This window comes from Dipodomys ordii, unplaced genomic scaffold (genome assembly GCF_000151885.1).
Source record: "Dipodomys ordii isolate 6190 unplaced genomic scaffold, Dord_2.0 Scaffold99, whole genome shotgun sequence".
Lineage (NCBI taxonomy): Eukaryota > Metazoa > Chordata > Mammalia > Rodentia > Heteromyidae > Dipodomys > Dipodomys ordii.
This window is the reverse complement of record NW_012267315.1, coordinates 5,914,430-5,927,625: the sequence shown is the minus strand read 5'-3', so window position 1 is coordinate 5,927,625 and position 13,196 is coordinate 5,914,430. Positions and strand designations below refer to the sequence as shown.

The window sequence follows — 13,196 nt, the reverse complement described above, 5'->3', positions numbered from 1 at the left end:
AGTTTACTGGCTATCACATGAAGCAGCCTCAACAGATCTATCTTGTCTGCTTGATTGAAGGACAACAGTTCACTATGGCTTTAACTGTTGGCTATTAATCAAGTTCACTGTCTTATTTGAATTATCCAGGATAAGATCATCATAGAGATGCCTCAAAGGTCAAGGTAGAATGGTCACATGGATGGTCCTGGGGTATTGAGCAGACCTCTGCTGACGTTGCTTTTTTGTTTGGTGGGTTTGACCAAAGGGCTCCAGAGGTTAAACCAATATTTTTAAAAATCCTATAGACAGGATGGTTGGTATTTTTTAATGTGTTGTGTTTTTTTTTTGAGTCAGCATGTCTTATGTAGTCCAGGTTGGTCTGGAAATCTTGAGATTTTCATTCTCTGTCCCCAAGTGCCAGGATCACAGGTGTACACCATTGGGTCAGGTTAGGCTGAGCAAGGTCATTATGATTTCAGTGCCTATAGCACAAAAGAAGCTGTTCAACATGATGAAGGATGAGACTATAGGGGTAGAAGTGATGAGAAATATAAACTCCCCTGACCCCAATGATATTACATGGGGTAAAAGTAGCACATAGAGGAAAGTTAAGGAGCTACTCATGGTCTAAACCCACTAAATTGCCAGATCCAGGCAACAATGACAACAAAAAACAAATACAAACAAACCAAGAAGAACCTTTTCCTCCTTCGATCTTTAGTAACAACACTCTTTAAGTGTACTTCTTCCTAAAAGCAGTCTAGTAATCAGTGGGAGCAAATATGTGATTAAAAAAAAGCATGCAAAAAACAAACTAGTATATTTCAAGTATAAGACACAAAACAAACCTTTAAGGACAAACTCTCTAATTCTGTAGGTCTTGTTTCTTTTCTACAATAGGGTCCTATATGCTCCTGATACCCCATCTCCTGACCTAGCTAACAGTATGTGCCCTTGTGTGAAGGAGTGTAGCAGGGTCTGCCCTTCATCTCTTGGGCCCCAAATGCCCTTCCTACTGAGGTAGATCAGCAGAGAATAGGAACTGCCTTGCTTTCTGACACAAAGCCTGAACTACACTTTGCCATACAGTGTACATTTACAATAGCTGACTCTGGTTGGCCAAAGGAGAAAAGATAGATGAAATGAGAGGAAGCTGTATATGCCAAGTATCAAGTAAAATAAACAGAAAGAAGATGTTAGCTTTCAAGGAAAATCAATAGAGAAGGGATTCTCAAAAACAAGTTGCTGTAAAAGATAAAATAGCAGCTAGGAGCTAATAACAGGGTATAGATTTTCTTCCATTTTAGTGAGGCTTACCATATAACATAAATGTTAGTTTTCTTTAGAACTTCTTGTGGGTGTCTCAGTGTTTGGAAAACTGGACAAAAGGGACAACATAAATCCTCCACATCCAGGGAATTCTTTTAATTAGAAGTGGCAATGCATAGAAGAAATCTGGTTTTAATAACACCTAAATGACAGGTGTCTTTTCACATAGTTCTCCAAACTATTTCTTTACTAAAATATATATTACGGCTACTAACGATAAATTATCCAAATGGAACATGCCACAGTGATTAATTTAATACATTCCTATTTTTGAAATTCTGGTCATTTGGCATTATTTTTTTAATAAATGATTCTCTGTATATCTAAAAGTTAATTTACTTCCTCGAGAATTTCCCAGAATATTTTAAAGGGCATTATTTATTCTCAAAAAGACTTTTACTGAGATTGAGATAAATGTTTAAGAAAATTGTATATTATGAAATAAAGAGAAATTTATATAACCATATTTCAAAGTAAAAGATACACTTTATGTAATGAGGCCACTCTAACAAGCTTAAAGCCTTTCCTTTCAAACACAGGTACCAAGATGGCTTCCCTTGGTCTCATCTGTGCAAAAGATCTGGTGGCTTTTGGCCTAACAGCCTTTTGCCAGTGTTTTTTAGGCAACTTGGTTCAGGGAAAGGTCCAAATCTAGGTGTCATCCTAGAGAGCAATACACACCCAAACATATATGTATACAGGTTCTGTCTGTCTGTCTGTCTGTCTCTCTCTCTCTCTCTCTCTCTCTCACACACACACACTCACTCACTCACTCACTCACTCATGTTGATAAAGCTGTAAGAGAATTAGCTATCATTTTGACTGTCACCAGAGTATTGGTCAGGGCAAATGAAGGAAAGTATGGGCATATAGGACAAAGGATTTAATGGAATCATTTACAAATCTTGAAAGGACTGCAGAGAGGCCAAATTTTATAGTTGAGGAACCTAAGGTCCAAAGAATTTGAGATACCTGCTTAAGATACCTACTCCCTTGTGGCAGCCTTGGAACTAGATCATTGGGGTCTCATCTTCTATCCTATTACACTTTCCTTCTTCATATTCCTAAGAAATGACTGAGTCATCATCAGTTTTTCTCCCATACCCATATCTATTGGGGTAAACTAAGTAGAGTTTGGAGGATGTAAATGTTTTATATTTCTAACAGTAACAGTCTGGTTGAAACAATGATAGGAAACCTGTCACAAAACTTCCTCTAGTCTTAACAGCTTGTGCTGAAAGCTACTTCAGAACAAACTTGTTAGTCAAATGGTTACCATTCAGTCACTAATGTGCTTGGAGATTAATATGTTCCAAGCATTAAAACTGATATTCACCAATAAGCCGGCAAATACTGCGAACTTCCATGACTTTCTAGTCATTGAAGACAGGGAAAGCAACATGGGAATTCACTGTAGTGTGGAGGCTTTCTGAATCACTTTACTAACGAACAAATAGGTTGTTTTCACCAACTCCATAAAGTCACTCACGCTCTGCCTTACATGCAAGTCTTTTCTGGATAGCTGACTTGGTGATAAAAATAGGACAAAAACATCACCCCTACTGATAATATATTTCATTTCTATGACCAAAGGACTATTGTGTCAGTATTTATGGAGATGGGCTTATTTCAAAAGAAACTTAACAATTAAATGATCCTGAGAAGCACATTTAAAAATTTAATTCAAAAAGAAACAAAAGTTCAATACAATGCTCAAGAAGTGAGGTTTTTATGTAGGCACACAAGCACATGCACACTCCTTCCACATACTATTTCACAAATGCTGTGTATTATTAAGAGGAGGCGGATTCTGCCAGGCACATAATTTGTATATTTAAGGGAGGTGTATGGAATGAAAAAGCGAAATATGTTAAATTTCAAAGGACTTGGAAGCAATGCTGCCTGTGAGCTTGTTTTACAAATAGCCCTACATTATTACATACGCTATTAATGAGGCCAACTGAATGAAAGTACAATTTGAATATGCATGACTCTATCCAATGAGCAGGACTTTTTGTGTACTGATGAGTGTTTTTTTTCCTCCTAAAAAAGGATTAAAATTATTCTTAGTGAAGTATGGTTGCCCAAAGATCAGTAAAGCAAATGTATTTAGACCACAGAGTCATACTACATTCATATGAAACATACAGGTGCTAAAATGTCCTTGACTCTCTCCACAATTTCTGAAATTTACGCAAATCCTGGTCTTCTAATATCTGTCACCTTAAAGCAACTGCATCATTACAATTTACAAAATTAAAAGATAATGATTTTTGGTGACAATTCCTAAAAGTAGACAAGGCTAAACAAACCTTTTGATTCTAGGCCCTTCACTTTTATAGTAAGGAACACTAGTTATAAGACTGGGGAATGGGTAAATTATTGCACCAAATGGCTGAGAATTAATCTCTGCTGACTAGCTGTAATCTAACGAGGCGTCTGTGTCCCAGGGAGCCTGCAGCATGTCCCTGGCGGTATGTGCACTGTGTCGAGTCTGCGTGGCACCCTTTGTCCTCGCTCACAGGCGGCCTTCCCCCTCATTGTCCATAATATCCTCATGCATCTGGGACGCGTGGAATGCATTCACACTAACAGACTTACCATTGTTTTCTCTCAGAAGCTTTGTTGAGCAAAGACTGCATCACGGTTACTGATAATTATATTGCTTAATTAATCAAGACAAAAAAATTTGCAAATCATTGCCTGGTTGCCAAGCAGGGAGATAAAAAATGACAACAATACAAGCTGAGGCAATATAACAAAAGTAACAGCTATCTGATCAGAAATTCTTATATAATGAAGCTATTAATGCTAAAGCGGTTAATGTTAACATTGCTCCAGGTGTCTCTACTTAGATGCAAACAAAAAGGCTAACATTATGGATATAAAAGGCCAAATGTTGCCATGGATTCTGTAACCTGATAGAGAGGACAGCCTTTTCATTTGATTAGGGAATGCAATTTAAATACCAGGGACTGAAGCCAAACAAACAGACTTTCCCTCCAAAAGGCTCTTGCATTCACCCTGGGGTCAGTGGTTGGTGAACAAAAGGTCAGCCACACTTGCCCTGGAAATGTCTGGATTAATTTTATTACACTGTAATGGTTTGTACTTTAAATGTAGGAATAACACTAAATTTCTAGTTGCCCATTATTTTCTTCTTCCCTTTAGTCTTTTTGAATTAAAATATTAAGAAAGCAACTTGCTCAATTCCTCTTGTCAGATTTCATGGCCAAATTATCAAACTTACACATTTTGAATAAAATTTTTAAAGGTAAATTAAAAATGATAGCACTTTTATGCATCTTTTGTTACTATTTTAAACATCATTTTTGAGACTACAAAATGAACTGAAAGGTTCTTCATGTTCTTTATTTACTTCAACAATAAATGTGACATTTTTAAGACATTAAATGGCATTTTAAAAGACTAAGTTGAAAATGAATTAATAAAGCCAGCTAATCCACACTAAACACTAAAGAAACAGATTTTCTAGTTTTGAGAGGTAAAAGAGAATAAATTTATTGGTTTTCTAATATTAAAATTCTCAGTTTAATTTAAAAAATTAAGGCAATACAAATACAAAGAGTAGACAATGTTAGCACTAATCCTTTCCTTATGGTACAAAATTGGAACACTTTACATACACTAAGGGCTGAATAAGAGATAAATATTTGATATGAAGTTTTGGCATCTTCACCCTATCAATAGGAGAGCCTTATTCTTTTGCATCAGATATTAAATTTCCTGGATTTAGGACTCCCATCTATCTAGTTTTATAAAAGAAAAAATGTATGCTAAACTTGGCATTCATTATTTATTTCTATGACAGTAACTATAGAAAAAATACTATATCAATAATAATAATACTAGCTAATGCTAAAATACCTTTCATTCTGGGTCAGGAAATATTTGAAGCGCCTTTTCACTTATTACCCCATTATCACAGGTTATTACTATTATTAATAATATTATTATAAATCTCAATTTGAATATAAATCTCAGTGGCCTATTATTTTAAATTTTAAAAAAGTTTAAAAATGGTATTGTTGTACTTATAATGCACTACGTGATTCTCTTGTTTCTTTTGTATGTTCTTCCCCCACAGTATAACTCCTGTTTTCACTATCTGATTCCCATGTCCTCCATCTTGTATATACATTTTTATAATTTGGAGAGGGAAAGGGATATAACTAAATGCTTAAATAAGGATATAGGTTGACCCATTGTAACAATTGTAACAATGCAATGTACAAGAACTTTACAATTTCTGGGGTGGGGGAGGAGTTTGGGAGGTGGGGAGGCAGGGGATGATAGGCGAAAAACAAAGGAGGAGGTAACAATGCTTGATAGGAAGTGTATTCATTACCCTACTCATGTGACTGTAACCCCTCTGTACAGTATTTTTACCATAAAAATATATATGGAAAAGAAAAATATGGTAATGTTCATCTCCTTCAGAACACGTTGGAATGAAAATAAAGGTTACATTTAATAGTAGACTGAAAACCACTTGAAGAGTGCCTTAATACTCTAAATATTTAATTAAAAAACTCTTCATAAGAGTTCATAAAGAGGCTGGGAATGTGGCTTAGGTAGAGTGCTTGTCTTGCATGCATGAAGCCCTGGGTTCGATTCCTCAGTAGCACATAAACAGAAAAAGCTGGAAGTGATGCTGTGGCTCAAGTGGTAGAGTGCTAGCCTTGAGTAAAAAGAAGCTCAGAGACAGTGCCCAGGCCCTGAGTTCAAGCCCCAGGCCAAAAAAAGGGAAAAAAAGAGTTCATAAGAACTTCTTCATAAGAAGTTCAAAACAAAAGTAAGTTACTACATAAAGTATTGTCAAGACATCACTAAAGGCATGACAAGTATGGAAAACAGCAGCTGGTACACAGGGCATAGACTATTGGATTGTTCTAGCCAGTCCCATGATCAATACCAATTGACATAACTGAATTGATTCTGTGGCAAGGTGCTTTGATTGTTAATACCCATCATGTTGGCTGTGCTTTAACGGCACAGTCTCTTCGTGGATATGCTCAAAATCCTTCAGTTCTGACCTCTTTTAGTACTGGTCAGAGGCTGATAAGTTCAATGCCTATCCTCAGACAATTTTGGGTTCTATACCCACAGATATCCCCCAAATGCTAGTATAATAAAGAGGTCTTTCAACTTTTACTAAATCAATGTGCCCCATTTTTAAAATTAAAATATTTCAAACATTACATTTTGAAAGCTTAAAAAATTTTAAATCATAAGTTTCTCTGACAAATCTTCAAAGGGGCCAAGAATACAATATGGAATTTTATGCTCATGATTAAAATTCTAGTTCACACTGCATTCTTACATAGTGACACATACATATTTGGATATTTATGTAAGATATTCATCACTTGGAAGAGTTTCCTTGAATTCAAATTATTGGTTTCAATAACTGTGAATTGGTTGGCCAATGCTGTAGAAAACATACCTCAGGTTTCTTCGTTATTGCAATAAAGAACATGTGATTCTTCATTGGGTAAATAATGATTGAAACGTCTCCAAAGGCAGTTGGGATAATACCCCTGCGGTAGTCCCTGGAGTGTTCAGACCAGACGATGTGGACCTCATCATTCCCCAAGTGACGGAGCTGCAACAGAAAATTGGCTCTTTATTAATCAAGGTGATAACAGCAGTTTATAAGGGGTCATGGTTTACAAATTGAATTATAAAACTCAGAGGAAAAAGTATTTTATTCCCAAAGTAGGGTACAACATGGATGCCTTTATGAGAACTTTAAAAAGCACAATTCCATAAAAATACATTCTTCATCTATGAGGTACATTTGGTGCTAAGCTCATAATTCCAAGTATTAAGGACATTCTAGTTGAATGAGGCACCGACTTTTCAAGGTCTCTTTTATTTCCTTAATGGGTTTTTCTTCTATGTCAGAATCATATGCTTTGTTTTGATGAGCATGGCTCTAAAAATTAGTGTCAAGATTATTTTTATGCTATATTAGTACTTTAAGCCTCTTAACTCAGTGGATATTAAGCAGAATATAAGTCAACATAAACCATTATAACAGAAATGTTAATAAATGTGTAAGTAATTAAGTCTTTGGATAAACATTTTAAAAGCAAATGTATAAAATTACACTAACTTAGGAAAAATAGATATATAATTTGGTAGGAATTCTAGTATCTGACATTTTAAATTTTAAATTAAATGGTAAATTTAAAAGTTCTGTAAGAGGGGGCTGGGAAGGTGGCTCAGTGGTAAGAGTGCTTGCCTCACATGCATGAGGCCCTGGGTTTGATTCCTCAGCACCACATAAACAGAAAAGGCTGGAAGTGGCACTGTGGCTCAAGTGGTAGAGCTCTAGCCTTGAGCTGAAGAGCTCAGGGACAGTGCCCAGGACTAGAGTTCAAGCCCCAAGACTGACCAAAAAAAAAAAATTCTGTAAAAGTGGGGCACTGGTGGCTCATGCCTCTAGTCCTAGCTACTCAGGAGGCTGAGATCTGAGGATCATGGTTCAAAGTCAGCCCGGGCATTTAAGTCCGTGAGACTCTTATCTCCAATAAACCACTAGAAAGCCAGAAATGGTGCTGTGGTTCAAGCAGTAGAGTGCTCTCCTTTAGCTGAAGAGCATAGAGACAGTACCCTAGGCCCAGAGAGTTCAAGCCCCATGACTAACAAAAAAAAGAAAAGAAAAACAAAGTTCTTTAAGAGCACCAATGTGTTTCATATATCATCCTGTTTAATCTTCCCCAAAACACCCTGAGATATCCTATGCTATCTTCATCTCACCTTACAATGAGGAAATAAGTGCTCAGGAAGGTGAAAGCTGCTATGCCTCCCCAAGCCCACATGAACACTCTTGAAGCCAGGTAGGCTAGGAACATGGACTGATGCATTGGTTCAATGCTATTTTTACTATTCCACAACTATCTAAGCCTATATCAAAGTTGGTTTATTGTAACGGCACAAGGATCTTAGCCTACTTGTTCATTTGTTTTTTTTTAATAATTGTATACATAGAGAGGCTTTAAACTCCAAAAAACAAATTATAGACTCACGGTCCTTTTTAAGGAGGCCTTAGCAGAAAGATTTCAGGAAGAACTTTGTGAGAGTTCTTTCAGGGCCAAGCTGTGACACTTGCAAGAACAACCTTGATAAACCTCCTGTATGATAACTTCACTAGAGAAAGCTGCATGTGAAATCAGTTTAGAAGTCTAAAAGGAGGATTTGAACAGACTGTATAGATTAAAAAATGCTGACTGGTAAAAGCCTTTGATGCCTACTTGGAATGTGAGTTTCTGTCTCTGCATCTAGCAGCAGAAGGTTGCTATCTACCACCTTAAAAAAGTCTTTTCTTCGTTTTGTTATTCCCCTTCCCCTCCCCAGATTAGATAAATGTATATACAAGATGCAGGGTACCAAAATCAAGTATAGTGACAACAGGGGTTATACCATGGGGGAAGAACATACAAAGGAAACAAAAAAAATCACATAGTACATTTAAAACAATAACAACAAATATAGACCTCTTGTGTCCATATCTTGAGGTTCATTTCACTTAGCATCATTTTATATGGACATATGTACATAGCTTTTGAGCTTTTCAGCTCATCTGATAAGATAATTCTATATGTATACTAATTATTGCAAATAAGGGAAACCATGGGACCTAAATTTCTTTGGGACTGGCTTACTTCACTTAATATGATTTTTTCCAAGTCTTTCCATTTCCTAACAAATGGGGCAATGTCATTCTTTCTGATGGAGGCATAGAATTCCATTGTGTATATATACCACATTTTCTTGATCCACTTATCTACTGAGGGGCATCTGGGTTGGTACCATAGTTAGCTATGGTGAATAATGCTGCAATAAACACAGTTGTGCTGGTAGCTTTAGTATGGCCTTGTTTGCACTGAAACAAGGAAACAGGATGACCCAATGCAACAACAATACCCACAGGACAGTATATTGGAAACAAACTTTACAACTTCGGGTGGGGGGGGGAGGGAGGTGGGGATGGGTGTGGGAGTGGGGGGAGGGAAGGGATAGTGGGACAACAACAGGGAAGGGGTAACAATGGTCAAGTAATGTACTCATTGCCTCACTCATGTAACTGTAACCCCTCTGTACAGCATCTTTACAATGAAATAAAAATTTAAAAAATGTCTTTCTTGCTTCCTTGCTTATTTAACAGATGAAATTTAAAAAATAGATCAAATTATGGCTGGGAAGGTGGCTCAGTGGTAGAGTTTGCCTTGCATGCATGAGGCCCTAGGTTTGATTCCTCAGTACTACATAAGCAGAAAAAGCCAGAAGTGGCGCTGTGGTTCAAGTGGTAGAGTGCTAGCCTTGAGCTGAAGAGCTGAGGGACAGTGCCCAGGCCCAGAGTTCAGGCCCCCTGACCGACACACACACACACACACACACCCCCAGATCAAATTAAAAAGCACCTTAGCAAAATAGAAATGTTGTATCAAACCTAATGTTTTAGTTAAGTTTGAAAGAATTAAAAAAGAATTCTCAGGAATACTGCATATTTAAAACATGGTAGCATAAATACTATTTTCTTTGACAGATTACAGATTTTCCACAAAGAAAAAATATCCAGTCACCCCCAACATGGCCTCTTTTCTATTTATTAGGTTACAAAGAAAGTTGTTTGTTGCAAGGCCTGCTTATTCTTCACTCTCTCCTACTTGTACTGACTGTACAAGTCAGTTATTTAAAAAGAGACTTGCACCTGTACCTTTGTACCTATACTGAGGGTGCACAATTCAATTATATTTGAATATGGGCTCTAGGACAAGTGCAATTACAGGAGCTGAGCACAAGTCATGATGAACCAGAACAATTTAATGGAATTGACAACTTTCCAAATGCAAAAATTACCTAGTGTTATCTTTTTTCTCCCTCACCATCCAACATATAAATACTATACTGTACAATATATTGTGTAGCAAGCAAAAGATATAGCCAATTAAATACACAAAGAGAGAAAAAAAAGACAATGGTATTTCATAGCAGTGCTGAACATTTCCTTGTATACTATTTTGTCCTTTCCTTTCTCTTCTCCTTCCCCTTTCCTTCTTTTCTTCAGTGGTAGGGATAAAACTGAGGGCCTTGTATATGTTAAGCAAGTACTTCTAAACTCTGCTCTGTCCCTATTCCTATCTTTTCCATTTTAATAAAACATGCAAGGACCTTACAATAGTCCTACAATTCTATCTTTTTGTAGAAACTAACTCCACAGTCAGACAGCTTTTCAAAGGGAATGTGGATAATACCCAACTGAAACCCTAGAAAGAACTTAGACCAATATCAAGTAGTGAGAATCGGTCTCGTCCTAGAGCTCAAACCTACAACTCTCATTCTGAAGAGTTCAGGGCCCCTTGTTATAATTGCTGGTACATTCAAATGGGAACCTACCAAATGCTGCTTACATGTGCTTCTACCACCTGATGTCAGCACCCAACACCTGTAAAATAGGTTCCTTTGATGCACAAATATCAGATGAAAGCATTATCTCTGAAGTGGTACAGTGATACTGAAATTTTTCAGTTATTCTCTCCTTTCTAAATTGGGTTATTCAATCATATATTATATAACCTATTCTCACAAGTACAGCAAGAGAGAGCAGTATCACATTAATAGACTCTCCTTTCCAGTGTACTGATTCTGTAATTAAGGAAGACCTATTTTTGTGTAGATATCTACACAAAATGAAAACATATATATATATATATTACATATTATACATTTATTTATGCACACCCACATAAACAATGACCAAAATCTTCTAGGGCATACAAACTTTGCTTTTGATTAGAATGGTACAATGGGTATTTCAAAATGAACTTTCATGTTTTTTATAGTATTTGAATGATCTTTGGATGAGAAGAATCTCTATCTTTTAAAAACTGTGCATGTGAATGTAGCATGTGTATGTGTTTTACTGGAGATGAATCCCAGGGCTTCATACATGTTAGGCAACAATTCTACCACTGAGCTTTGTGTAGCTGTCTTGAATGTCATGATCCCCCAACTTCTGGACACACTGCACTTTTGATTAGCTAAATGATAAAACTGAGTTAAGGCTATAGGACAAATTCACTGATATGTTTAAAGCAAAGAAGAAAAAACTGCATCCTCTTCTTCGTACAACAAAATTGATCTGGACAATCTGTTTATCATGCCAAAATACTCTGGGAACTTAAAGAGATTTCAGTATAGAGATTTGACTTTGTCTGAGAATTTTGATGTAATGCCTTCAAATTAGAAACCCACTGGTGGGTTTGTTTAGGGCACATGAGTCAAGTTGATCTAAGGCATGTGCCTCTGGGAATAGACTGGTGAGTCTTGCCCTGGAATGGAGCTGGCATTCCTGTCAGCTTTGCTTCTTCTTCCAAATAGGATGTTCACTGAAGTCTCAAGAAATCAACTCTACTTCATGTCCTAACAGAATTCTAAAGTCCCTATGCTCAAGCAATTCTGCCTGCTGCTGCCAGGCTGCACGCCACTGGTGACACTGGTCATGGTCCACACCTAATAGGCTGACCTCCTTTCCCAACTAATTGCATTACATCGCCAGCTGGCTCCAAAAGGAGTCGTCTGTTTGATTGAAGAATTCCTGCTCCTCAGTGGGCCCGGCTGCTACTTTTACTAAGTAACAGTCAGGCCTGACATCCCCATTGTTTAGCTGACAGTCTGCCCATCCTAAAATCTAAGTTTTATTTGTAAATTAACCAAGAAACTTCCTGCCAGAACAGCCCTGCCTGGAGACTGATAATGTGGGCCTTTCATCCCTTTTCACTCGTACTGTATCACTGCCAATTTGTTTTTTATGCGGCTAGCTAGCCTGAGGCTATAAAAGCCTTGTAAGACATAAGTGCAATTATAGTCCTGGAGTCAAATGAATTGGACAAATCCAATAGCACAGCTCTGTCCCCACTCTGCAAACCCCTACAGCAGTTAGATTAGCTGTGAAAAATCTAATCTAGCTAGAGCTAACAAATTTCTGCAGTGAAGGATCAAGAGTTCAGAATGGGGTTGCAACCAGATTGCAGAATTGAAAAAGTCCCCCCATGACAGGGGCAGAAAAGAACATGAATCACTTTAGAATTTTGCAGCTCATTTTTTAAGCTGTTAGAGACAATTTATTTAGAATAAGACAAGGAACTGTGGGCTGCTGTTACTGTGTCTGAATTTTAGTCTAGCTGTGAGACATCCTGATAAGGAGAGTTTATCACTAATGATGCTAAATCTCAGAACTGCAAAAGGTATCAGTTGAATTTTGATTATGACAGTGGGGAATCTTTCAACCAGGCCAAGTCTTAGAACATTATTTATAACACGGCTTTTTATCAAAAAAAACAACATGTCTTAAAAAAAAACCCAAAATGAAAAAAAATCTGATTTACTTAGCAATACTTAAATATTTTCCACAGAGATCTTTTAACAATATAGTTATATGCCATAAGAAAATCATAAAATATGGTGACACATCTGCAGAATTGTAAAAATTTACACATTTAAAAAATGTGTGAGGCTCGCTTGAGAAATCCATAAATCATGTTAGGCTCTGAGACACTAATGAAGGACAAGGTCCTGATTTCTAAGACCTTGGCAGCCAGAGGAAGCCATCAGAACCCAAGACAGAGAAGCAGCTCCTCTAATGCCAGTAGAAACCAGTACCTGGCTAACATCTCTTGCTGTGGAGTTCCTTTTCCCAGGGAACCCAGTGTACCATGCTGGGCTATGCAGGTAGAAGGCTGCTGAGTTTCTGAATGCAAATTACGTTTTATATATCTGAAACACTTGATCACTATGAAAATTGTCTGTGACAGAGTTGTGACGGAAGTTCTGATGTCTCACATGCACTGTTGCCT

The 13,196-nt window shown here is 37.1% G+C and overlaps 1 protein-coding gene across 1 annotated transcript in view; it reads right to left on the bottom strand.

The window, feature by feature from the left end:
* Ralgapa2 (Ral GTPase activating protein, alpha subunit 2 (catalytic)) overlaps positions 1-13,196 on the bottom strand; it is a 304,448-nt gene that overhangs the window by 92,198 nt on the left and 199,054 nt on the right. Inside the window, exon 36 of the mRNA XM_013027112.1 lies at positions 6,779-6,937. Within this exon, the coding sequence (XP_012882566.1) occupies positions 6,779-6,937 (159 nt within the window). The remainder of the gene's footprint in view (positions 1-6,778; positions 6,938-13,196) is intronic.